The sequence below is a fragment of the Trachemys scripta genome, chromosome 9, assembly GCF_013100865.1.
Source record: "Trachemys scripta elegans isolate TJP31775 chromosome 9, CAS_Tse_1.0, whole genome shotgun sequence".
Taxonomy (NCBI): domain Eukaryota; kingdom Metazoa; phylum Chordata; order Testudines; family Emydidae; genus Trachemys; species Trachemys scripta.
This window is the reverse complement of record NC_048306.1, coordinates 56,186,253-56,213,841: the sequence shown is the minus strand read 5'-3', so window position 1 is coordinate 56,213,841 and position 27,589 is coordinate 56,186,253. Positions and strand designations below refer to the sequence as shown.

Below are 27,589 nucleotides of genomic sequence, written 5' to 3'. Positions count from 1 at the left end.
GAGACAAGGTAAATTTGGCTCTAGCACAATGGATACCCACTGGACATATCTGTCAAACACAGGCACTGATTTTTTTCCTGGTGGGTGCTCCACCCCAAGGTCCCAACCCCTTCCCCAAGGCGCCCCTCCCCCTCGCTCCACCTCTTTCCACCCATCCCCTCCAGCCCCCCTCCTGAGGTCCTGCCCAACAGCTGTGACTGGTGGTTGCTGAACACGCCCTATTTTTTTCCTCATGAGTGCTTGAGCCCCAGAGCACCTGCGAGTCGGTAACTATGCTGTCAAGTACCCCGCCACCACCAGACCCAAACCTAACATTAGTCCACTGAAATGGCAAAGAGGGGAGAGAAGAAACTTGATATCGGTTTCTCTTTCTTTCAGGACAAGAAGAAACACAAACAAATGAGGAGAAACTTTGTGGGTTTTAAAAGCAGAACACAGGTTTATTTACAATCAAGTTCTGGTGGGCAGCTGAATAAATAAAAGTTTTGCCCTGTATACTCTCAACTCCCCTCTGCAGAAGTTGTCTGAAAGAAAGGCTGGGTTAGAGAAAGACCTCTGTCCTAGGAACAACCCTCTTTCCTAATCCATCAAACACTTCCTTAGAAAACAAGCTCAGGAAGGAAGCAAAATAAAGTGCAAATAAAAAGGCGACAGAACGCTGGTGGCTTATCTTGAGGCCCATCTGAGGTGGAAAAGTTTGGCTGGATAAAAGTTACAAAACATCACAGTTAGTTCTCCTCCAACCACCTCACATATTTAGATGCCTGAGGATATAGGGTGTAAACCCTGTTCGATGGCACAGGAAGGGTTCAAGCACAAAGGAGAATATTGCACATGTGCTCAGAAAGGGGGCAAGTGGCCAGGGATTGCCAGCATTAGAGCATTACATTCAGGATTGAATCCCATTGCTCCCCCGTGCTCCACCAACGGCCTCCAACAGAGAAGGATGGATGAACAGCAGAATAGACTATACATTTATTTTCTGGTACTGGAAGTCTTGGTATGGATACATTCCTCATCACAGCAGCACCATTACTCCCACTGCAGATGTTACACCTCCCCTCTCCCCTCCCCTTGCGCCAACAAAAAGGAAATATATTGGTTCGAATTAAAATTCTCCTTTCCCCAGTTTTTGGTACTTCTGCTACAGGAGCTATTGGAGGGAGTTTTAACAAAGATGCATCATCCCTGAAGAATGGACAGTTCCCTGCAATACAGATCAAAATGATGCAGGGAGTTCTCAGATTACAAACTGCCAGAGAGACCATGTCAGAATTGGAGAAGCCCCAAACTCAACCAACAACACAGGGGGCAGAACTGCCAGAGCAACAGAAACATTTAAATTAGTTTACAGCTGTTCCATCACTTTATAGACTTGACTAGGACCCACTCTGTCCATGTTTCAGAATGCCCTCACCCCATGCTTAAGCTACTTCATGGGAACAGAACACAAGAAACAGGACATGCATTAGGTCAGAATACATGGTAAATGTCTTTCCAACACGTCCAAGTCAGAAGTGCTGTACGTACATTTGTATAATAGGGTATTTGGCACAGCTGTCCGGTGAGGGAATCTGGCTAGTACCTTCGGCTCCATCCAGTGCATAGAAACTGCATGTCAAGGCATGACTAGTAGTATTCGCCATCCAAATCAGCTGACCCTTTGCTGAGCCTGAGGGCCAGCAACATGCTTATAGGCAGTAAAGGGCTCTGCGCCTCCAGCTCCTCGTCCTTGATTGCCTCATTAGAGCTCTCCTCTGAGAAGCAAAGCCCATTGGATGAAGCCCAAATGCATGAAGGATGAATCAAGGCTTGGGCCTCCATTCTGTCCAGCCCTGGACCGGCATCCTCCCAGTGAGAGACATTTGAAACTGTCTTTCATCTCCTTCCAATCAAAATTCAGACCACAGGACAGCCTTATTTCCTTTGTCCACACTGACCACATGGGCACCGGCTGGTGACCATGCCACTGCATTGATAGAGGAGCTGAAAGGAAGTCAGGTGTCAATTTAGAAGAGATTCTAATTTCACAGCAGTATTTAGGACAGGAGGAATTAAACTCCATAATTTCCAAAGCTTATTCATTCTCAGATCTTATTTATGATACCTGCATTTGTAACAGCCTCCCAGGGATATTTGGAGTATATTATACTTAATGCCCTGATTGTGAACAAGCAATCCGACAACAAAGCACAAATTTCATAGCCTTAATTCCCACTTTACCGGTTATTGCTATGAATCCACAGAGAAGCTGCATATAAATAACCCATGCACACGGGTATGGGAATGGAACTCCACATTTGCAATCCCACCTCTCCTCACCATAGATCCTATGTGAGCCACAGCTCAGACCCTGCACCAGTTTAGTCCGCGAGCTTCCTGTCTCACCTGTGATGCTTTGCAAGAGTTCTCTCCACTTTCCCAGTGAGCACATTCCAGATGTACAGGACCCCATCAGCTGAACCACCTGCCACATAGCTACCGTCAGGGCTATTGAAACACATATTAGATGCAGAATAGAAAAAACAATTTATTTTGAAGTTAGCAGCTTTTGTACCCACGCTAATCTTTAGTGTTTCCAAAACAAGCAAACTGCCATTAGTGGTCTGCACTAGCAAATATTAAAGTTCCATCAGCGCTTATTAACACTGATTAGCAAGATCAAGAAGTTTCCATATCATCTGATGATGTAACAGTCAGGTGGCTGGCATTTAAAAGATAGACATTGGTTCTTGTGAAATCTACTTAGGCCAAAAGGGTGACCTTGGCAAGTCACTTCACTTCTGTGCCTCAGATGGGGATAACGATGCTTACCTCCTTTGTAAAGCACTTTGAGATCAATGAATAAAATGTGCTATATAAGCTAGGTATATTATTCTATTCGATTCCTAATATTAGGCACCTAAAAAAGTCCATCATAATAGCAGCCAAAGGCCCTGAAGAGAAATAGGGCTCCTTTGTGGTAGGCACCTTAAACACATAAAACAGTTCCTGCCCCAAAAAGCTTGTAACCTACAAGGGAAAAAAAAGGAGGCGATGGGGAAGGTTGAAGCCTAAACCTAAGCAAAATGGCTAGGATAAGCCATGTCTATACACACTAAATTTAGCCCTAGCTTTTTGAGTATTTAACCCTTAAAACCCTTACCTGTTCCATTGTTTAGATATTAACATTTCTATTTTAGTTTTATATTTAATCCCTGTCAGTCATATTTAAAAATCCTAAACGTGATTTTTTAAAATCAGCAGAACGGGTAGCACCTTCTATACTTAAGGCTCCCCAACAATTCCTGTTAAAAGACCCGGTTTTCATTTACTTATAAGTTTATCAAAACATTAACCATTTGGGCTGAAGTTTTCCTTGTCAGGTGTCTGTCCCAGACTGACTATTTTTACCTGAATTTTGGCAAAAATGGTTCAATCGTTTGAGAAGGATATTAGAAAAATGTTTCCATATTAAAACAATTCTTACATTTCATTGAGAAGCTCTATCACCAGCACGCTTTGGAATAAGGACATATAATCTAGGGGAAGGGTTGTCACCCTGGTTTCAGCGATGTGCCTTTTCTTGTTCCCATGAAAAGCTACCCAGATTTGGACAAATTAAAGCCTCTGAAAAACTGCAGTTGATAGATGCTCAGTAGATACTTGTTAGAACTTTGCCAGCTAAATTCTCTGAAGATTCCATCCATAGTGGAATGTTCCAGCCCAGGGTCACAAGGGCTGAGCAGGAATTCCCTGCAATTGCTATTCCCGGCTGCTATGACATTGGGCACCAGAACTGACAGCCAGGTGACTATCCCTCTTTTACTCTCAATGCCCTTGCTGGTGGCGTCCAGGCAGTGTGGAGGTGGAAGTAGCCTGACTCAAAAGCAGAAGGGAGAACGAAGAACTGGCTGAGCCAGGAGATTGGCATATGGGGCCTAAGAGGGGGTGGGGAGGAAGAGGAGGAGATAGATTGGATGACAAGCCCAAGGAGGAAGGAGGCTGTAATAAGATATCATAACAAATATGAACTGGAGGCCAAATAAAGGCTCCTTGGACAATCTTAATTCTGACATTTTCTTGCTTTTCAAGACTTGACTTTCCAACATTAACTTTGTTTTAATATAGGGTGTGTGCAAACTATATGGAACACTGCCTGTTTCCTTTTTCCTGATTTTTACAAATGGGGAGCTCTTTTGGTGTCTAATTGTAGATACCCAAGTCTGAAAACAGTTTTGCTGACTGCCCAGTGCTAAGTGTCCCCTTTTGTCTTACGACTAGTGTTAATGGCTACCCTACTGCTTGCAAAATGTGGAGCTTAGAGTTGTAGCACAAGTGATCAGGAAGCAATCAATGCATGCTGCCGATTGGTAATTAGCTTGACAGCATATGGTGGTTTGGAACTTTTCCTTCAAATGTCACTGCAGAATTTGCAGTAAACCAAATAGCTGGCCCCCCGCTCCCGCATCCCAAACTCCAGTCTCCTCAGTTTGGCCTCTTACCTGAACACGACTCTGGTCCAGTCAGATCCGCATTTGAATCCCTGGGCACTGAAACAAGTTGGAATCAGGTAGTTGTTACGTTCCTCTAATATGAATCTCGGGAAAGCCAGTTCCTCCTCAAGGACTAAATGAATATTATTACATTGACTGGGATAAATTCTACATTCTGTTTTACATTCTCTCTTTCCAACCTAATTTGTAGGATTTTTCTCCCTAGTGAGGGGGACAAGCTGTCTCCTTCAAAGAGGTGAAGGCAAAATCTTGACAAAATAGATCTTTGTTGTCAAACCATGGATAACGTGCAAACTACATCATCGGAGATATGGCTCCAAAGGCTTTCACCTCCCCACTGAGGGACTAATAGGAAGGTTTCATTCACAAAAGACAAGGGTAACACCAAAGTTACAATTATGCCACAGAATCCAGTCACCTGCCATATACCTTACTGGGATCACACTCACCTGAAAGTCTGTTTGACAGCATTGACTCGCAAATCAATGATTTTCAGCAGATCATCTCGGGAACAGGTCAAGAGCTCTGTTCTCTCTGGGTTCAGGTCTAAAGCAGTGATCCTCCCAAACAGTTCCAGCTCCTGCACTATGCTCTCAGTCCTGAAGACAGAAAACAGCATGGGTAACTGAATATCAAGGATCCTTACTCCTGGAGGAATACTGTGCCACTATGTGCGACCAGAATTCCCATCCCCCGCAGATTTCTTTGCTTCCCCGCAGAAAAATGACTCTGATGGGGAAGCAAAAGGAAACCGCAAGAGGGGTCAAGTGCTCCTCCCCAGCAGCACAGGCGCATCATTTCGGGTACTCAGAGCAGGGTGATCTCTCACCTCCGTGCAGCCTGTGCTCCCCACTGCCTTCACATTTATTTATTGACAAATAAAATATGCAGATTTTTTATTTTTTAAGCACAGAATTCCCTTAGGAGTAGATCATGTCACATGAACATGAAAATCTGTATCCCGAGACTTGTCCAGGTGCATGGGGATAGGAGAATAGGTATCCACTATTTGTTCATTATCCACTTCCACATTTTTCTTATTTCCTAACTGAAGTGTCACATTGTGGATATTTTGTCCCTAACCAAGGACTGTTCAGAACTTCCTTCAGAACCAGCTAGGGATACTTAAAACTAGCGAGAGAGAGAAAAAACACAACGCAAGATATTTCCTTACTCAGGGGCTAATCTGCTGTCAATATATAACGCAACATGCTACTAATAGTTCAGAGATCAAAACAGCAGTTCTATCATGTGCAAAAAGATTATTTATCCTTGATGACTTCCTCATATTCCTGTAACAAATACTCCAAGCAATGGAGAACTCAAAGAATGGGAGGGTCACAATTCACAGATTCATCTTATGTTCTTTAGCATTAAATAATTGCTAGAGAATCTAACCCGTGTCAGAGGATAGTTTTACCTGATGTCCCAGAAGCGAATCTTCTTGTCAAAATGTCCACTCATCACACACTGCTCTGTGCACACTATATCATTGCAGCTTGATCCTGCAAATACTGTTTTTATACCTTGAAAAGAAAAGAAAAGAAAAGAAAAGAAAAGAAAAGAAAAGAAAAGAAAAGAAAAGAAAAGAAAAGAAAAAAGGGGGAGGTGGGATAAGTCACTAACAACACAGTCCCCTTCCCATTGTGCTGTACAAGTTGATAGCAGTATTTAAAAGTCACTGAACAGCAAACAAAAATTCTGTAGCTGCATTGAAACTACTGCCCTGGGAGGAGTTTGGAGTCACGGGGGGTAGGAACAGGTGAGCCTTGTCTTAGAAGAAACTGATTACTGAGGATCCAAAATCCCCAACTGCACATTATTCCTCTGAACCACTTGACCACCATGCCCAACATCCCTACAACTGTACAAAGACAGTTGTTTTACCACCACTTCATAATTAGTCAAACAAGTCACAGATGAACATGACATGCTCTTCTTTATACATAAACAAGGGTGTAGGACACTAGGGGAGAAAGGCTGTCCCTGTGCTAAGTTGTACTACAGAAACCAGGAACATATTTTAAGACAAATGTTTCTGCTATGAAAAACTGAATCCTGCTATTTGCTTCACTTGGAGGCAGGAAACTGTGGATAGGGTTTTCAAGAGGGGTCTTAAGACCAGCCCAGGATTGTAAGGTCTGACCTGCCTCCAAGTTTCTACAGAAGAATAAGAAACCCACTCTACAGTTTGATGGACAAGAGGGTCTACAGAGTGCAGTTGCCCACTCAATCACCAATGCTTTTCACTGTAGCATATGGTCTTTTCTTAGGTTTCCCATCCAGGTAACAGCCAGGCCAGACTCTGCTTAGCTTGCAATACCAAAGATCAGAATATCATCAAAAAGCAGCATGGCTGCAATTTTCTGCTTTTTGGACAACCACGAAAGAGAATGAGGGCAGGTCTTCACTCCGGGGGTGGGGGGTGGTGGTGTCGATTTAAGATACGCAAATTCAGCTATGTGAATAGCATAGCTGAATTCGACCTATCGGAGCCGACTTACCCCGCTGTGAGGACGGCGGCAAAATCGACCTCCGCGGCTCCCCGTCGACGGCGCTTACTCCCACCTCCGCTGGTGGAGTAAGAGCGTCGATTCGGCGATCGATTGTCGCGTCCCGACAAGACGCGATAATTCGATCCCCGAGAGATCGATTTCTACCCGCCAATTCAGGCGGGTAGTGTAGACCTAGCCTAAGAGGTGTGCAAAAGACAAAAGGGCGTTGGTGCTGGAGTGGAAATGGTTTCCTTACAAACTTTGCTGCGCAGGTCCCAGAGCTTGAGTGTCCGGTCATGACTCCCTGACACGATGCGTGCATTATCCAGCAAGAACTTGGCTGACAGCACCTTCCCACTGTGGCCTGTCAGTGTGTGCTGGGGAGAGAAGATTTACATGGCGTAAATGACAGTTTCAGCTACAATTGCTTCCTGTCCTCATGGCTCTGATTTTGCCATTCAGCAGCTTAATGGGGACCAAGTCTTTGATTCAAAGCCTCCCACCTTAGTCTAATGTGTGACGAGAGGCATGGATCACAAAAAAGAGCCCACCTTTCCATTCTGGTTAAACAGAATATAGCTTTGATTCCCAGTCTGCTTCTCTGTGAGTCAGCAAGTGCCGAGAGTACTGCAGAGGCAGCATACTCAGCTTCTGGGTAGGAGATATTCTCTCCCTCATTTGCAACTCCTTTGGCTAGTTAAGGAGTAGTTCTTTTGAAATCTATGACTCTTTTCTACCACCCCTAGTAACCTCGGCTGGAAAGATGGTAACTACAAAAGTCTTAAAGGAGAGACCAGGGTATGGACTAAAGCATAGTAAGAGTTGGAATGATGGTGTCAAGTACAGCAAAAAGGGATCCAGTGTTAACTCTGAAGTCTCAACTTGAAAGCCTGAGATCTCCAGAGATTCAGAGTTGCTCCCATCAGCAGATTCCCATGACTGTTTCTGTCTGAAGCCAACTACAGTCATGGCCCGTTGGAACATGAAATACAATTATCACAAATTATTAGATACTTATTTGCCAATCACAGAACTAATGTAGCATGAGGGAATAGGCTGCCGGGAACAGGGAAAGTGATCAGAGAGCAATCCTTGCCAAAAATCAAACCTTCTACTGTCAGTCACTGAACTTCTAACTTGCACACTGCTACATGGACTACAGAACCACTAGAAGACTTAAAAATGGAAATGAAACAGGAGCAGAGTCTGAGGAACTGAAAAATTATTGCACAGCACTAAAACCCAAAGATCATGGAATATCTCAATGGTTGCAACATGACAGTTAATCTCTGGATACCACAATTTAATGGAGAGAGAGGATCTTTATAACCTTGGAGAATATTCCATTACCACCCTTCCTGCACTGCCATTAACAAGTGAATAGTTGTTTATAAATAGGTAGCTTGATGCAGAATTTAATATTAAATCAACTCAACTTCCCTCAATGCACATACAAGGAATGATAAATCCATGCACCAAACCCATTCAGACAAGGAATTCAATTACTGTATTAGCTCAGTGAGCAGCGATGGTACTGACCCAAAGCCAGAAGTCATTAGGCACACTGGAAAATAGCAGAAAGATCTTGTGAAGACTGAGGGGAATTTTGCATGGGGACTTTTCACACAAAGTTAATGATGATTAAGGTTAAGATTCTGTCACTGGTATTTTTAGTAAAAGTCAGGGACAAGTCATGGGTAATAAACAAAAATTCACAGAAGCCAACAACCTGTACCTGACTTTTACTACAAATACTCGGGGGGGGGGGGGGGGGGGGGGGGGGGAGGGACACAACAAACAGAGTGCTGTCAGGGCTTGCAGCTGCTCCAACCCCTGCCGCTCCAGCCCCACAGGGGCTGACCCAAGCCCAGCCACTGTGCCGGTCACTGGCCAGCTGTGCCAGCAGCCCTGGGACTGACAGCTGCTCTAGGCCTGGCGCAGAAGTAGTCACGGAGTTCCCAGAAAGTCACGAAATCCATGACTTCCATGACATAATCATGTCCTTAATGATGATCTATTAAACTGTTATTCACCTTTGTTTTTAACTGATGGTAGGATTTTTGGGCCAATCTAAACTTGCAGAAGATTTTGACACATTCTGGAAGGTTTCCCATACAAGATCTAACATTCTGGAGATAAATATCTTCATATTAAAAGCAATCAAGTGAATTATATTGTAGGTGTACTTTAGAACAATACGTGAAATGCTGAAGATCTACAGAGCTAAAAAAATCACTCACGCAACAGATCAAATAATGCAACATGGGGCAAAGAGAGAGATTCAAGTTCACTTCTAATGCCTGAAGAGTGTGGGAGGCTAACCAGTGCAGAAATGACTGTAGAGCTTCTCTGGCAGAAAGGGAACAGGCCTGACCATTCCAAAATGCTTCATGCCAGATTGTGCACGCAACAGCTTGTAAGAGCAGCTAAACATATCTTGGGTTAGAGTCAGCATGCCAAATAACGCTTGGCGAAATATTCCTAAAATAAAAATTCAAGAACAAGGATCATGTCCAGGAGCAGGAATAAGTGAAGCCTCTTAGAAAGTTTCCTCTGCTAAGAGAAGAGACCTCTTTTCAGCCTAGGTAGATCACAGGCATGTCCTTCCTTGGATAAGGGCCAAAGAGTTCACTCTGAAGAGGTGGAGGAAGAACATGAGCAAGATATTAGTATTTTGTTAAGTATCCTGATTAGAGACTAGTGCTTCAGGGCTTGTCTACTCCAACAATTGAGCCAGGGACCCAGGCTGGCCCCTACTCAGTTAAAATGCATCTATTCTAGGAAACAAATGTGTTTTAACTAAAACCCTGAACCATGCTACAGCCTTTGGGTCCTTAAGACTGCTATTTCTTAACATTTAAATGGTTCTAAAGTTAATACTGCCTATGTGCAGAGGAAGGAAGGAAACTTCATATATTTGGTCGCTATTTATCTGGAGAGCTTTCTGTGAGGCTATGTGCAGAGGCCAGGGTTGCACATCAGGTTACGTTGTAAAGGCTCTTTTCAATTAAAAAGGGATAAAAATTCAATTAATATTTTGCAAGAGAGCAAAAAAAACCTAGCAAGATCCTAAAACAGTGGAATCCACAATTTTCCAGTGTCCTTCATAAGAACATAAATGGGAATACTGGGCAGAAACAGCCTATACATTGCTTGCCTTCTGCAGGAGACTCACCCGTAATCGATAGTCATCTACAGTCCAGATTCTGCTGGCGAAGTCATTTGAAGCTGCTAAGAGATAAGAGCCCTGTGGAAACAGAAGGGATTTAAGGCAATTTCCCACAGTGACTGAGAGAAGTAAACTACTACACCCAGCAAGTATTTCCAGAAAGTCTCAATACTATGGGATAATCATTAGAACTAACAATCCACAGGGTTCACTTTACTGCCATACTGCTATGAAAACAACTGGGGGAGGGAGGCAGACAGCAATTAAGTTTGGATGAGGAAGAAGACTTTCAAGACATTTTTAACAAAGATGTAATTTTTTCATGAGCCATGTCCACAGATTCCCAAAACAATTGGCTATGAAAGGAATAGTGGCCACAGTGCTGGAAGGGAGGGACATTCTTTCCAGCCCATTTCTACTCATAACCTCCTTGCTGCTGCAAGGGTGGTGGGATTTTCTACTAGTCTACCTTTATCCAGCCTCTATTTTTTGGCTCTCCTTCCCCACAAATAGCTCCAGCATCTGCCTCTGCTGCTAGGTCTAGCTGACCCAAACTGCAGAGTTAGACTGGCCTGATTCTTGTCAATTTCACTCCCATCTACAGGGTTCTCAACAGAGGTAGTAAAAACTAAGTAAGGTCTGGTCAGGAGATGGACAAATGGATATATAGTATCCTGAGGGTGGTGGCTCCTTCCTGTCACTTTAGACAGACATCCTATTTCAAGACACTGTATGGCAAAGTTATTTCTCAAGAAAAATCCCACAAGGACAAGGCTTGTGCCTGTCAGTCTCAGGTGACTCACTGATTCAGAAAAAATATCATGGAACCCAGAATGCATCAGTTTTAACTGACAAGATCTGCTGTGTGATCAAGCCACTTACATCAGAACAAGTTTCTCCAGGCAGGTTAGCAACACCAGCCAATCCTCTAGTGCAGTGGTCCCCAAACTTTCTCAATCACAACCTCCCCTTGCCTAGTCCACACCGCCACCCCCCGGGAGTTGATGTGAGGGTTTAGTGGGGCATGACAGGAAGGGGGAGCCACACTCCAGGGATGGGGGTGTGTGAGTGGGGCAAGGGAGGAGGAGCTGCGCTCAGGGCAGGAGGAGAAAGCTGCTGGTACCTCGCTCACGGTAGCCACCCAAGTTCTCCTCCAGACTCCCGCAACAGCAACTGCTGCTGCTCTTCCCACCCTCCAGGGGTGGAGACCAGTTACTGTGGGTAACCAGACTTTTAGCGTCTGGGACTAGGGCCGCAGCAGAACTGGAGGCAGAACAAGGCTGCATGGCATGCACTCCCTCCCTGGCCTGCTGTGCCCCCTTTGACATTCCTCTGCACCCCCCTGGGGAGGGGTGCCCCACAGTTTGAGGACTCTAGTGAACTGGTGAAGACCAACGCACGATGTTTTTGGAGGTGTATCAGTAATGTGAAAGCATAGAAATGCTAAGCTGTAAAGATGGTTTCAACTTGGTCTCAGTTCATACATGGTGAAAGAGGTCTCAGCAAGAAAGTTTGAGATCATGTACCCAGACATGCAACTCCAAAACCCCTTACTCCTTTGACTGGTTCTGTTGGATGCAGATCAGAATTGTGCCTGTGATGCTCTAGGGAACATGAACTGAACACATCACCATTTGTCAGCAAACACTCCCCCAGTCACAGCATTGCTGGGGTATGATGGGTGAGAAATTGCTGGGAGTTGAAAGGGTAATGGAAGTGTAATCCTTCAGGCAGTCAGACCTTTTACTATTCATCACAGACCTCAGTGAGGCATCTAATCCTCACCACCAAGTTATAAAAATTTCTCAGTGCATACAACAGGAACAGATGCATACAACTCTAGTTTCAAGGAGCTTATAAGGCAGCAGTGGAAATTTATAGTTTGGGTAAGACCTAGCTCATTTTAAAATTCCCAATAGCCCAGATAACTGGATTTTGTGTATCTTCTGAAAAGTGAAGTGCAGATCAGAGCTTATGGGCATGTGGGGGAGAGGGGAATGACACTCAGGAAAGTTAATCCAAATTACCTCCAGGTGTGAATTTGAAGTGGATAAATTAAACTGCATTAAACCCATGTGGATATTCCTAGGTCTGGTCTACACTGGGAACTTACATTGGCATAGCTATGATTCTAAGGGGTGTGAAAAATCAACACCTCGAGACAAAGCTATGATGATCCAATGGTGTAGACAGAACAATTCTTCCATTGACTTAGCTACTGCCTCCCGGGGAGGTGGATTAACTACAGCAATGGGAGAACCCCTCCCGTTGCTGTTGTGTCTGTCTATGCTGAAGCTCTGGAGCAGTGTTGCTATAGTGTTTTAAGTGTAGACATACCCCTATTCATAATACAGTGGCCTTAATTTGGTTAAGCTTAATTCACTGAAGTGTCCCTTTAAAACTAGAGTTCAGCCTACTGTATAAAAAAGTTTTGTACAGTATTTTAAAATGTTTGTCAGGTATTCCTACAAGTATTTTAACTTGTTTCTTTGGGGATGTATTTCAAAGCATATGGGTGAAACTGGTAGCTGAGCACAAGCTACTACAATTAATTTCTCCCCAGACACAGACTATGCGTATTACACAAATACTCACAGCACTGTCAAATTCGATACTCGTAATCCCTGCGTTACTGCCAGAGAGAGAACTTTTCAGCTCGCACCTGTCTGTATGCAGAAAGAAACAATTAAGCAATGGATTAAAGCGGATATAAATTGGGGGAAAGATTTGAATTTCTGTGTTAGTTCCATTTGGCCAACACACTGGGACAATTACCACAGCAAAACAAAAACGAATTACATAGTGGCACTGGCTTTTGATCAGTTTGCTTGAGCCTGGCTTTACTCCCCAGTTCTGAGAAGTATTTCAGCTGATCTAACATAACTGCTTCACACTTATATAGCGTTTGTCTGGAACTGCAGAACAGCATGCTCAACTTAAAACCACCAGAAACTGAGTTAAAACTTTAGGAGAAAATCCATTTTGCATGCGCTAACTGTATGGGATTCTAAATTTGGTACAAGACACAAAGTATTCTTTTTGGCCTATATCACTTCACACAATAATTCAGAGCAGAAGCTTACCTCCAAAGACTTCCCAGAGTTTAACTCTCCGATCCATGCCTCCTGTTGCTAGTAACCGGGAAGCAGGACTGAACTGCACTGCGTTCACTTCTCCATCATGTGCATCCTTGGGGGAGGGTGAGCAAAAAAACAATCACAGCCACCCCAAACGACATCAGCACCAAACAGTCTGTAGCCCCATAGAGAGCTTGCTGAAGAGTAGATCTAGCCCAAATGTGATCATCTTTCATATGTAGAAGGCCCATACTAAATAAAATTAGCAAAGCCTATATTAAACAAATCAGAATATCACAAAAACTCAGGTGGATTACCAAGGTACTAAGATGAGTATAGGAAATCTCTGGGATTTCTTTAGCCATGCAGCAGCCATCTCTATTACATGAGGATTCAAAGCAAATGATTGGTTCACAAGAGTTTGCTCCAATATTTTCCAGCTATAAAATGAATAATTTAGAGTTGCCTTGCACAGACTCAGACTCAAAAATGGCCTCACCATTCCATAACATACACAAGAGGTCTCAGCTTGAAAACTTGAGATCACACACACCACAAATCAAGACATCCCACACCCTAAACTCCTTAATTGGTTCTGTTGGATGACATTCAGGACCATGCTTCCTTACACTGTGGATAACAGGCACTGAACTTATCCTAAATTGTCAGCAGCCTCTCCCCCAATCACAGCATTGCTATAGCATGATGGGACAAAGAGAGACTGTTGGGAGCTGAAAGGGTAATGGGAGTGCGATTCTTTTGTGCACTCAGACCTTTTACTAGTCATCATTGACCTCAGTAAGACATACATTAACTTAACTATGACCACAAAAGAAGGAACATTAGAAGTGTGAAGGATGCATGCACCTGAGTGAATTTTTGTTTTAGGTGGATATCTAGGCTGACAGTAAAGTCAATACGGACTAAATGGACCTAGCTGCCTTTCCAATTCATGAGTCATCTTCTAGATTTAAAACATTACCTGGAGCAGTTTAAACAAGCAGAGCCATATTATCCTAGACAGCATTTGCTACTCAAAGATCAAATTCTCCTCTTCTTAGGCAAGAAGAGTCTGAAGAAACTTCTAGTTCCTGGATATACTTACAAAGACATACACTGCAGTAGTGGGCACTCTCACTTCTTTACTGGAACCTGGATGCACATCTACATTTTCCTGGGGAGCGGGAAATGAGGACAGAGAGCGTCTCCTGCGATGAGACACAAAGAAAAATACGTTAAATAGAAGAGTGGACGCAGTTCCTCTCAAAATGGCAGGCACAGACCTGGATGAGCCCGACTATAATTGTGGGGTGGATGAGAGACGGGGCCAAAATCCTTACTTCATTCTTTCCCCCCTCCTTTCCGGACTGCATTTTATCAGATTACATTACATCAGTTCATGCCTGCACCTTCTCTTACCTAGCTTAACCTTAGTTTGCTCCCATGCTATCAAATTCACTGCCAGCCTAATGTCTGAGCAGGCATCTTTTCTTGTACTAAGGAGTCAAACAACGTAAACATCACAATGAGTTTAGAGGGACAGACTGCAACCCCATCATTGTGTCTAGTTCAGACTGCACTACTGTGGCTCTGAGAAGATCCCAGCCAGTGGAGTACCTCATTTAAAACTCCAACACTGTCTTACAGAAAGACCTTCCACCTAATGCAGGACTCCACTTAGAGGGTCTGACTACAGCACAGTCACTGGGGAAGAGATCCCAACTAATGAGGTGCTGACTACAGCACTGTTATTAAAAAGAACCAAATCCACATACTGCCCCACTCAGAAAGACTGCCTGAATCGCTAACTGGAAAGTTTCTAGCCAGTGTTATGAACATCTGAAGCCTAATCAGGGTAGTGAAGCTGGGTTCCACGTTACTTCAGTGTCATATATTCACATGCTGGACTAAGAGTGGATAATGTTTTCACCTGGCAGCATCAGAAGAGTGATGTCCCAAAAGGGAAGACTCAGACAGACTGGAGGAAAAGGTCAGAGGTCAGCATACGGCAAGATGGAAGAAACAGGAAGTTGAGGAGAACAAAAAGAAAAAAGGAGAAACTAGAAGAAAGGCTGACATTATGACATCTGTATTCCTTACATCACTGAAATTCTGGTGTACGTTGAAACCAATATATAAAAACAAAAGGTGAAGGTGTTCTAACCTACCCAAAAATATTAGTGATAGAGTCCAGAAGGCCTCCAGCTGGCTGGGACAGTCGCTTACTAAAGAGGAGGGGAGGACAGGTTTAAGCCTTATGAACAGATTGTTCAAATGAAGATCAATAAATACAGTTCACAACACCAGGTATCTGGGAAAAGATGCTTTCCCTTTCAGCCCAAGCTCAGGAGGGAAGACCCCACGGGAGCAGGAGCAGCAGCACATGCAGGTCACCATTAATAACAGCTTGGAATATATAACTGTGGGTGAGGTTAAGGATCTTATAAAACTTTGAGAAAGGACTTTCTTCATTGGGTTTATGCAATTTGAAACTCTGTTTAGACTTGTCAATCACTCATTGACCCCTATATTCGCAGTTGGGGGCTGTTCATATAACTCCACCCACCCTTGCTGCTGTGTTGTAGTAAGAAATGTGTGTTAAGTCTAGGTGGAAAGGGAGTTAAGAGGCTTTTCAACAGTTTTCATTAACTGCTACCCATTCTTAGGTTATCTTGACATTTCGGCACCTTAAAAAGGTACAGGAATATCAGTCTACATACCTGGATGTCCGGCTGACAGCTCGCACTGGGGAAGTCTCTTCAGCTGGGTCAGAAGTTTCATCCACAAGCACTTCAATATCATCATCCCTGGAGAAGTATGGGAACATGCCTCCTTTTGAATAGGCCAAATAAGGCCCATTGTAATCAACTCCCTTTGCCAAACCCCAAAGGCAGCAACTCTATTCAGCAATAAAGTGAACTAATATTCCCACCATACACACCCTCTCCGGTTCCCATATTGGTTTAAAGTTAATCTGAATATTACCTAGTTGGTAACTTACAGAGGTATGAGCACTTCATACTTAAGGCAGTAAGTAAGCAAGCAAAGCAGAATCTAGGCATAAATCCATTCCAGCACAGAAGTAATTGATACTATTTTTCCAATCTGTACAATCTCTGCTCTCACATGAAACCCTATTATACTGTTGCATGTAGTCCCAACTTTTTCCAAACATAAGTGTTTCCAGTGGTCCTCACTCCCGGATCAAGAGAACTATTCCAACTGCCAAAGGCACTGCACCACAGAAATTGTATTCTGTTGAGATACGAGTTCAGATTCACTGAATGAATCCGTCTTAGGACTTTCAAACTTGAGTTAATATTCTTAGTCACAGCAGAGTTCCTCATTCTATAAACATGCAGTAAATTTCCTTATTTGTATATTTCTGATTTTAAACTCACTTTTCAAGTTTTAACACTCCTCTATCACAATTACTGAAGATAAAAATGCAATTTACCCTAATTCTCTATAAAAATTAGGGCTTTCGATTAATCACAGTTAACTCACGCGATTAACTCAAAAAAATTAATCGCAATTAAAAAAATTAATCGTGATTAATCACACTGTTAATAGAATACCAACTGACATTTAATATTGATTTTTTTCTACATTTTCAAATATATTGATTTCTATTACAGCACAGAATACAAAGTGTACAGTGCTCATTTTATATTATTTTTATTACAAATATTTGCACTGTAAAAATGAAACAAAAGAAATAGTATTTTTCAATTCACCTCATACAAATAGTGTACTGCAATCTCTTTATCATGAAAGTATAACTTACAAATGTAGGGGGTTTTTTTGTTACATAACTGCATTCAAAAACAAAACAATGTAAAACTTTAGAGCAGAGGTAGGCAAACTATGGCACGCGTGCCAAAGGTGGCATGCAAGCTGATTTTCATTGGCACTCACACTGCCCGGGTCTTAGCCACCAGTCTGGGGGGACTCTGCATTTTAATTTAATTTTAAATGAAGCTTCTTAAACATTTTAAAAACCTTATTTACTTTACATACAACAATAGTTTAGTTATATATTATAGACTTATAGAAAGAGACCTTCTAAAAACGTTATTACTGGCACGCGAAACCTTAAATTAGAGTGATTAAATGAAGACTCGGTACACCGCTTCTGAAAGGTTGCCGACCCCTGCTTTAGAGCCTACAAGTCCACTCAGTCCTACTACTTGTTCAGCCAATCGCTAAGACAAATAAGTTTGTTTACATTGACGGGAGATCCTGCTGCCTGCTTCTTATTTACAATGTCACCTGAAATTGAGAACAGGCATTCACATGGCACTTTTGTAGCCGGCGTTGCAAGGTATTTACATGCCAGATATGCTACACATTCATATGACCCTTCATGCTTCGGCCACCATTCCAGAGGACATGCTTCCATGATAATGATGCTCATTTAAAAAAAAAAAAAAAAAAAAAATTTTTTGTTGTTGTTGTTGTTAATTTGTGACTGAACTCCTTGGACTGAACTCCTTGGGGTAGAATTGTATGTCTCCTGTTCTGTTTAACCCACATTCTGCCATATATTTAATGTTATAGCAGTCTCGGATGATGACCCAGCACATGTTTGTTTTAAGGACACTTTCACTGCAGATTTGACAAAACGTAAAGAAGGTACCAATGTGAGATTTCTAAAAATAGCTACAGCACTTGACCCAAGGTTTAAGAATCTGAAGTGCTATCCAAAATCTGAGAGGGATGAGGCATGGCACATGTTTTGAGAAGTTTTAGAAGAGCAACACTCAGATGCGGAAACTACAGAACCTGAAACACCAAAAAAGAAAATCAACCTTCTGCCGGTGGTATCTGACTCAGATGATGAAAATGAACATGCATTGGTCCGCACTGCTTGGGATCATTATCAAGCAGAACCCATCATCAGCATGGATGCATGCCCTCCGGAATGGTGGTTGAATCATGAAGGGACATATGAATCTTTAGCGCATCTGGCACGTAAATGTCTTGAGACGCTGGCTACAACAGTGCCAGCCGAACACCCGTTCTCGCTTTCTGGTGACATCGTAAACAAGAAGCAGGCTGCATTATCTCCTGCAAATTGTAACCAAACTTGTTTGTCTGAGTGATTGGCTGAAGTAGGCCTGAGTGGATGTGTAGGCTCTACAGTTTTACATTGTTATATTTTTGAATGCAGTTAATTTTTGTACATAATTCTACATTTGTAAGTTCAACTTTCATGATAAAGAGGTTGCATTGCAATACTTGTATTAGGTGAACTGAAAAATACTATTTCTTTGGTATTTTTACAGTGCAAATATTTGTAATAAAAAATATAAAGTGAGCACTGTATACTTCGTATTCTGTATTGTAATTGAAATCAATATATTTGAAAACGTAGAAAACATCCAAAATATTTAAATAAATGGTATTCTATTATTGTTTAATCGCTTGACAGCCCTAATAAGAATACATTCATGCATGGTGATAAGAAGAGACACCTTTCACACCGGACAGGAGAAACAGAACAGATTTATTTCCCAGACCTCAGTTTTGGCACACCTCTACTGCCTGAAATCAGGGTTACTTACTGTTCAACTGGCAGTGGTTCCTTGGCAGCTTCTGCTAGCTCTTTCTGCAACTTGGCTTGTCGCCTCCTGGAGGGGAAAAAACAAAGTTCTTTACATAAGCACAACCTTATAATGATATGTCAACAAAGAAATCTAGTGAGATTATATGATGCTAACACACACACATCACATGCCAAGGAGGCAAGTATGTAAGCTGCATTTGGAAAGATCACACTTTGAAGACTGCATGCATGGCTGTTAACCAAAAGTTACGAGGAACTGATTCAAGTTAATGCATTGCTTGATCAAATAGCAACCAAGTTAACGGGATTCAGAAAATTAAGAAATTGTTTAGGTTAGCCCAAGGTGGTAAAACTAGGAGTAACCATATCTGATACAACCATGGTAAAATCAGAAGACAGATTCCAGCTGTTTGATCTGTTAGACTAGAATAGTTTTCTGAGGAAATAGTGGAAAAGTCATTATTTTAGTTATTTACAATTAGACAAAGCCCCGGAGAATATACTTTACTTTGCTAGCCCCACAGGATGAACATGAAGTTCCAGAATCTTTTCTGCCTTGAATGTCTAGATTTTCAGAGTAGACTGAAGACTCTAGAAGACAATGGTCCCTCGAGGGTTGGCGTACTCAAACCACACTTATTTTACCAAATATATGGTCAACATCTCACCTCGAGTCCTTCTCATTCTCTGCATTGAGCCGATTAGCTTCCTGAGCCTTCTCTGCCATCCAACGTGTGACCAGCTCTTGGTTGTCTTCAGTAGTTTTCCTCAGTTTCTCTTCTAGGGCAGTGAAGGTGATCTGGAGAGCATCATACTCATCCTTCAGTGTTTGATTGGCTCGCTCAAGTTCTTGCAGCTTGCTGCGCAATTCCTGGCACTCTGTTTCCAGCTCAGAGATCTTTTGCATGTATTCTGCAATCCTGGAAGAGCAACAGCATAAGTAACACAATGAAAAACACTCTTTGGGGCAGAGACCATCTTTTTGGTCTGTGTTTGTACTGTGCCTAGCACAACAGGGTCCTGGTCCATGACTGGGCTCCTAGGCACTACTGTAATACAAAACACCTGACCAAAAATCTGGGTCTCATGCCCTATATCACAAAGAAGAAATTGCTCCTACTCACTTTGCTTCATTCATCTGCATCTCCTTGTCTTTCTGCTGCATTTGGTTATTCAAATCAATCACTGACTGGGCCAACTAGGGAGAGAAAAAATAATTACAAAAAAAATGCAGGGATACCACCTGTACATCAGCCATTCATTGACTCCTAGTCAGAATGTGTCAGTCCAACTTTATAAGTAATGTGTGCATCTTTCAGAACTTCCTCTTCTTCAAAGATAGCAAACAGTTCTGACACAGTACTAGCAAACAGTATCAGACTGGGAAGTCTACTACTTAGGAGTAGTTGTCATCACTGTTACTATCCCTTAGTATCTCAGCCCTGTCAGACAGAAAGGCTTCTTTGGACACAGCCACATCAAATGTTGAGGGTGAATCTGAGGAAGAAATCTTCACTTTTTCCAAATATCACAAAAAGCACTGAAATAAAGTAGCAACCAGAAGATTCATTTATGCAGGAAAAGCAAGTCCTTTGAACTACAACAATGAATAGTACAAGTCAATCACATGAACAGGTTGAACATTCTGCAACTGAGAAGTGTCAAGGAGTAACAAACCTATCAGAAGTTTAAATTTGACAATAGCAAAGATAATGAAACAGGATCAGAATCCAATAGCTTTAGAATTACCGCACAGACACCATGCTCACAAAGGGCCACACAATACATGAAAGAGCACTTTCTAACCTCGCCACGCTTCTTATGCAGCTCTGTCAGCTCCTCTTGATGTTTAATCCTCAGCTGGGCCATTTCCTGCAATTGAGCTTCATTCCTTGTGCCATCATGCCCTGGACTGGAATTTTAGAGGAGAGATTTCACAAGCTAGAAGTTGATTGCTTCTGAGCCTCTGCCTAGTTAGCCTCATAACAGCATCTCCTGCAATTTCAAATTCGTGTAACTACATTCAGACATTAAGGTAGAGTTAAAACCTTCCAGGCAACCTCCCTGTATTGAAATTTATTACGAAAGGAAGTCTCACACATATTTGTAAATTCTTCATAGTCTGTTTATACATCCTATTATTCACCCATTAAAATAGCCAGACCTAGTCAGGCATGACATTTAAAACATCATTTAAATGCATCCTTCAATAACCCTCTTGAAACTCCCTGTCAAGAAGTATACAAAAAATACTTGAGGTCTTTGCATCCTAGAAGTAGGGACACACGCTGCTTTCCTCAAGTGAGCAAACATGTGACTTAACTCCCTTCAACTACAGGTCTTAAGGACAGAAGTTGTTCTTTTGGACAAGAGGAGTACTCTCCAGTACTATTCCATAATCCTCAGCTCAGACTTTTAGTTAGTTTTTTAAAGCTTTTTGTTTCTTGTCTCTCATGGGGCTGGGGGGGTGGAGGGGTTCGTTCCTGACCTAGAACTCACCTTCCTGTCATGTTGTTGTACCCATCCCTGTCACATAATTCTACTTTTTCCTCTCTCAACTGTATGCCTTCAGATATACCATAACCTCCTGACACCATTTCCCTGACTACCCCTTCATCAGTGTCTTCATCTTTTCTTGCACCCCCCTAAACTTGATCTCCCCACCACAGGACATGCAGAGTTGCTGCTGCTTGCCTTCTGACATAGTCTTTATATTCCAAGAATTCCACTAACTCCCATATGCATTTGAGGTTATAAAACAAAACCTTCCTCTTTGGACCTATTCCTCACGGACTTTGTCTTCCTCTCCCCACTTCCTTAGTTCATTTAACCCTGGTCTCCTCCACCTACTCTCACCTCTTTGTGAAAATGTTTTTTCTTCTAAAGCTTCTTATATCTAGAATATCTTACCTCCATCTTTTTGCTTCTTCCTAAATCTTAGATGAAAATAATTTAGCCCTTTCCTGTACATGGTAAGTTTTCAATTTCTCTCCTGTTCCTATTGTTACTTTATAAACATTTAATTTTTCTTCAGAGGATTTGGGGAAGTGCATAAGACGCTACACAAGTTGAGTCCTAACCTAGGGTGAACACAAGTCTTACAGCATGCTGTAAACCCAATGCTGTCAGTTACTAATTGCATTATTTTTAATTTACAAGTTGTCACTCTACTTATGGGCCCTACCCTCCCCCCCCCCCCATTAACAGGCTAGTCTATAAAAATGGACTGAAAAGTAGTTCCATAACACCCTCTCCTCCCAGCACAGTTCCTTGATTTTCCAGGGACTGAGTTCACACTCTTATCACCTACAAAATAGAACTTAGATCCAGTTATTATATTAAGAGTTCCTGGTTTTAGGTTAAAACAGAAGCAAGATGAGGTTTTTTTTATACAATACCCCAAGGACTGCAAAAACTGCAAGTTTGGGTGCATTTAAACTGGTTTGTGGAGGGAGCTGATGGAGTCTAGAGTTCTCCAGAAGGCAGTATGTTCCAGGGGATAGGGCAATGGACTGACAATCGGGGACCTGAGCTCTATTCCCTGATCTGCTACTGATCTGTTGTAACATATTGGGCAAGTCATTTGCTCTCTCTGTGCCTCTGTTTCTTCTCCCACACTTTGTCTATCTTCTCTATGGAAGTTGTAAGTTCCTTGGGAACTGATACTGTCCTATTCTGTTTGTACAGCACAGCGGGGTCCTGATCAGGTTGGAGCCAGCAGAAACTAATATAAACAATACACTACCCATCACTATAACCAAAATCTCCTACGTTTTTTGGAAGCTCACACACAGGAACATGGAGGTCAATTTTTAAAAGATATAATTCAAGCAAATCAACAACTTTTTTAGAAGTTAAAATAAACAAACCAGTTTTTCTAAAACAATGAAAATCAGAAAAAAAATAGACATACTAGTAACCCTAAGCAGTAGAAGAAGGAAACGTGCAGTATCTGTTTGTGTAATCATCCTATGTTTGGCACTTGGGGGGAAAAAAAGAGAGGAAGAGGAGAGATGGAACGACCTAGCTAATCTGCTCTGAAGACCATAAAATCAGAAAGGAGTCAGAGTGACAGATTAGTGTTCTGAAGGGAAATGAATGCGAGAGGGACTCTAGTATGTGGTCATCTTGAACTTCTCTCTCTCACTTTAGTTTACACAATAATAAATATTTCTATTTTGCCTGAAACTGTACCACTTTGGGTTGTTCTTACATCAGATCTCACAAGCTAAGTAGGCGCAAACCAGGTCACCAACAGAATAGGAGGTCTAGGTTTTTAGGAAGTGGTGTTGATAACTTATTCTTCCTACCCATGTAGCACTGACCCAGTGGCCCAATATGGTAATAGGAAGCAATGTATTTCCAGACATCTGCATGTCCAAAGGTAGTGTAAAAAGTCCTGAGGGAACGTCTGTTATCCTGTGACTTACCAGGTGGAACCAGCCATTCCCCACCCAAGTCTTTAGGGCAGGTAAAGACAGTCTTTCAGAGACCCATGGCTGTGGGATTCACTCCCTATCAACATATAACAAGAGTATACTGAGGGCACTTCCAGAGTAAGGCTTAGGATTTTACTTTTAAGGCTTTGTTTATATGTACTGTAGTCCTTCCCCTTCCCCCACCTCCCACTATTATTCAGTTGGGCATAGCCTCCCACAAATGAAAGTTGGCTATCGATGGCACAACTACGAATCTATTTCAGATGGCAGGGCAACCTGTTACAATCCCCACAAACATAACTTTTGCCACAGCAGATACTTGTACAACCTTAAATATTATGGTCACCAAAGAACCTTTGAGATTTTTCATAAGGCTATCAGCCCGTGTGCTGGTCAATTTCTAACAAGTAATTACATTCTAGTTACTTAATGTTTTGCCTGTGGTATGCCGGTCAAATTCTATTTCAGCTAATTACATTCTACTTGCCTAATGTTTCACTTGCAGTTTATGTAGGCCATAGTATTATTCATTTCCTATCCTCAACAGCATACAGTGGTTTTACACAACATGTTTTCCACTCTAGAGGTAGCTGCACTTCATTGGCTGGTGAAGCAATTTGTATACATCAACTTTATAACTGTCATGAATATTGAAGTCTACTATTGTGCCCTTATTGCAATAATATCAGTCCTGATCTGTTACTGTTCACATGCTGTCAATGCATGGAACTATATGTCGCATTATGCTAGGGAATTGGATCAGTACAGACTGAAATGCAAATAGAACCATCAGCACCATCACCACCTGCAGTATCTGATTTTTTTCCCCCTACAGCAATAACACTTTCTGAAGCTAATGGCCACCTGGCTTTCTTTGGCACTGGGGCGGGGGGGGGGGGGCGAGGAGGAAGAGATGGGAAGAAAACAGAATGCACTCTATCACTTCATTTTTCTCCCTATGGAAGTCTTCATGACTCATGAGACCATGAAGCCACCAAGTTCGAAAACATCTACCTTAAGTACAGACCTGATCTTTCCCTACAGCGCTTATGAAATTGGACAAAGTCACTGACTGAAGTAGTATTGTAAACAAACAGTGAGTAGTAGTATGAAAGTTATGGGGCAAATAGGTCCAATAGCATAATAGTCCAATTTAGGCCATATCAAATACAGAGGCTGCTACAAATGACCAAATAAACCATTATCTGTCTGAAAATCTATTTGTAAGATAGCTTTCCACAAGAATGGACTTAAACTGGGTAACAATTGCAAGACCTTGTAATGAAGTGGTCTACAACCTAATCTAGGTTTATCAAGAGCTATTGGAATATTTGGTTCCAAGTTACAGTAGTAACCTATAGAGACTGGATGTATATGCCTGAAGTTTTAGTGTATGAGAGACAGCTGATTGAAATGTTCATCTTGATTGAAAAAGAATTCCAAGTACCTGATCTCATGTCTGCTTTGTAAGTCATACTTTTCTGCTTGCAGCTTATCAGCCAGCACGGCATGGAGATCAGTCTTCTCTAGCAGCTTGTTATCTAACAGGACAAGAAAGTACAATTAAAAAACAAGTGAGGAGCAAAACCAGCTTTCCCCATTTATAAGATTTCAGGATCTTGTAGTTAATCCTACAGCAACTCATCATATGACACTACGTCTCACGGTGATACACACACCCTGTTTTGACTTTGGTAGACAGTGGTTTTATTCCTACTCAGGCTTAGATAACCTCTCAGAAACAGACAGTAGGGACCAATTCTGCAAAGTTTTATTCAGAAGTAGTCCTTACTCAAATGTACTACTATTGATATATGTAGGACTTCTCATGGGAATATGGGTTTGAAGAATCCATCCTTGAACTCATCCTAGGCAAAGGCAACCAAAACGCAGCCTGTAGAACACAACCAACCCGCTAATATTTGTAATACAGCCCTAGAAGACTATTTTACACTACAGGGGGAAAAAAAGTAATGAGTTAGGGTTAGCATGGTAGCACAACACTTGGGGACAAGCCATTTGCTTCTATTTACTCATGTTGCAACTATAGGTAAAAGAGATGGCCAAAAAACAAGCTCAAAGTGAAAAGCCAACTATATTGGATAAGACCAACACTAGAGACTTAACACCCCCAACTAAAACTCAGTATAGGCAACACTAGTGCTGGCTTCACTTCGACAAATACCTGAACAATGCCTTAGAGGAAGTACTTTAAAAGATGAAAAGATACTTCTCAGACCATCCACAGCGCAGACAGACTGAACTGAAACCAGCTTGTTTCTCATATTAAATGTGAAATACTACATTTAAGCATGAACAACAAACCAGTGCTTTCATCTTTCATTATATGCAGTGCAACAGCAACGATCATGGTTAAAGTTGCCCAACATTTTCAAATATATCCCCATTTTCAGGTGCTTATAACATTAACAACTTTGGGAACCGTGGGATGCAGCGGGCACCAACAATGCTATGGTTAGAAGTATGCTACTGAGGTTGCAGAGCAAAACTGTGGTTCGTTACACACACTTACACTGGAGGATGATCTCTTCAAAGGCCTGTCTCTGCAGCCGGTCCCGGCGCCTCAGCTCCTCTGCAATGTGACGTTTCCACGTGGGGAAACTCGCAGCTCTGAGCCCAGAAGTCATCTCACCAGCACTGGCCTCAGCGTCCCGTTTTCTACTGAGCTGAGCGGAACCAGGCTAAGCAAGTTACTCCTGCCACAAACACCCTCGCACGCAGTCTTGCGACTTCCCAGTGCTTAGGACCTCGTGGTTTCTGGAGGGGCCAGAAGAGGGGCGCACAGGCAGAGAGAGACGCAGACGAGACCAGGGGCACTGTAGTGGGGAGGGAACAGGGAATACACTCGGGCAGGGGCACGGACGAGAAATACAGACTGCAGGGGTTGAGTAAGGGCAGGACACACCGACTGGGGGAGGAAGGGGGCAGCGGGCAGCAGGGCGGGGCGCACAGTCTGAGCGGGGCAGCAGAGGGCAGAGCCGGGGGGGGGGAAGTGATCAGCTACCAGCAGGGCGGGGAGGGGGGGCACCGGGGGACGGGTTGGGGGGAGCGGGGCGCACAGCCTAGGCGGGGCAGAGGGCACCTGGCAGCAGGGCGAGCGGAGAGGACAGTGACAGACTCGGGAGGGGCCTAGGGACGGGCCGGGGGCGACAGGGCCCGGCTCCCCGGATGGTTCTGACAGGCGGGGGCCTCTCACCACCACTCCCTAGCCTGGCCACAGCCACAGCCCCACTCGGCCGCTCCCCACCGGCGCCATTCTCCCGAGCCGCACATCGCCGGGGGCCTGAGCGCTCCGCGTCGCACAATAAAGCCGTTGCCAGCTGCCTCCGCCGCCGCCGGGCTGCCCGACCCGGACAGCAGCCGCCTCCAGTCAGGGCCCTGGCGGACACCGCAGGCTCTGCCAGCACGGGCGGCGCCTTCACTGGGCTCGCTACGGGCGAGTCGCAATCGCTATCCGGCGAACAGGCTGGTCACCTCGGCACAAAATGGTAAGTGCGGGGGGGGCCTCCCCGAGCCGCCATTTTAGAGGCGGTACCGATAGACGGGCTCTCACCGGCCCGCCATCTTGAAGGTGGCACAAAGAGCGGAAGGTCGCTGCCATCTTGGGGGTGGCGCCGAAAGTAGCAGAGAAACGGGGACGGCGTTTGACCTGCATAGAGACTTCGCCCGTTACGGAGCCGCCCCGCCTGCTTCCTGCGGGGCTGGGCACAGACCCAACCGATCCCTTCAGCCCGGTGCAGCGCCTGCGGGGCAGACCAGGCCCTCCGGGCGCACCCTGGGCCCGGCCTCGCCGCCTCCTGCTGTCGGGGTGTGGCAGTGGAGAGAAGACGGGCCGGGTCCGTGGTGCACCTTCTGCCCGTGTAGCCTCTCGGCTGGAGGGGCCGGGGGTGATGGTTTGTGGTGGGGCTGCGCCGGGTGGAGGGGGGAATTGGTGTTCTACAAATAAAAGTGCACAACTTATATTTTAATATCCCTAGTCTTGCCTTTCTAACGTGATGGATGTGCCTCCTGCTGTCGCCGTGGCAGCCCCCGAGCTGGGGCTGGGAGGGGGTCTCTCCCTTGCCCCAGGTAGTCACAGAGCTGGGGGGGTGTCTCTCCTTTGCCCGGGTAGTCACAGAGCTGAGGCTGGGAAGGAAGGGGGGCAGGGGGAGTCTCTCCTTTGCCCGGGTAGTCACAGAGCTGAGGCTGGGAAAGAGGGCCGTCTCTCCCTGGCAGTTGCAGTCCTGGAGCTGGGGAAAGTTTTCTCTTTCTTTGGCCACCGCAGCCCTGCATGTCCCAAATTCTCCCCACCCCCTCTTTTCACACCACTGCCCCCTCCCAGTT

The 27,589-nt window shown here is 43.7% G+C and overlaps 1 protein-coding gene and 2 non-coding genes across 7 annotated transcripts; all 3 read right to left on the bottom strand.

The window, feature by feature from the left end:
* Nucleotides 1–411: 411 nt before the first annotated feature.
* Nucleotides 412–26,707, bottom strand: ATG16L1 (autophagy related 16 like 1). 5 transcript variants are annotated; one of them, XM_034781537.1, is made up of 20 exons: nucleotides 26,463–26,707; nucleotides 25,779–26,082; nucleotides 24,693–24,786; nucleotides 20,613–20,718; nucleotides 19,931–20,004; nucleotides 19,475–19,726; nucleotides 18,805–18,870; nucleotides 15,958–16,044; nucleotides 15,406–15,462; nucleotides 15,168–15,215; nucleotides 14,343–14,445; nucleotides 13,244–13,349; nucleotides 12,756–12,826; nucleotides 10,167–10,238; nucleotides 7,248–7,368; nucleotides 5,917–6,022; nucleotides 4,946–5,095; nucleotides 4,485–4,532; nucleotides 2,389–2,490; nucleotides 412–1,986 (listed from the first exon to the last, which is right to left on the bottom strand). In XM_034781537.1, exons 2-20 carry the CDS (start codon nucleotides 25,891–25,893, stop codon nucleotides 1,893–1,895), a joined length of 1,872 nt encoding a protein of 623 aa, XP_034637428.1. In that variant the 5' UTR covers nucleotides 25,894–26,082; nucleotides 26,463–26,707; the 3' UTR covers nucleotides 412–1,892. The 5 variants fall into 5 exon arrangements, with proteins under 5 accessions (XP_034637428.1, XP_034637430.1, XP_034637429.1 ...); XM_034781539.1 differs by lacking the exon at nucleotides 15,406–15,462 and having other exon boundaries at nucleotides 25,779–26,704; XM_034781538.1 differs by lacking the exon at nucleotides 15,168–15,215 and having other exon boundaries at nucleotides 25,779–26,701.
* Nucleotides 11,656–11,922, bottom strand: LOC117883470. The gene has a single exon (XR_004647287.1).
* Nucleotides 13,758–14,032, bottom strand: LOC117883471. The gene has a single exon (XR_004647288.1).
* Nucleotides 26,708–27,589: the final 882 nt, after the last annotated feature.

Excerpts from the sequence above, each read along its gene's own strand:
- ATG16L1 (XM_034781537.1), bottom strand. The coding sequence starts at position 25,893 with ATGACTTCTGGGCTCAGAGCTGCGAGTTTCCCCACGTGGAAACGTCAC. Across the intron at positions 19,727-19,930 it reads ATGCAGATGAATGAAGCAAA|GATTGCAGAATACATGCAAA; the intron begins GTGAGTAGGAGC and ends TTGCTCTTCCAG. Across the intron at positions 12,827-13,243 it reads ACTCTGGGAAGTCTTTGGAG|ACAGGTGCGAGCTGAAAAGT; the intron begins GTAAGCTTCTGC and ends TTCTGCATACAG.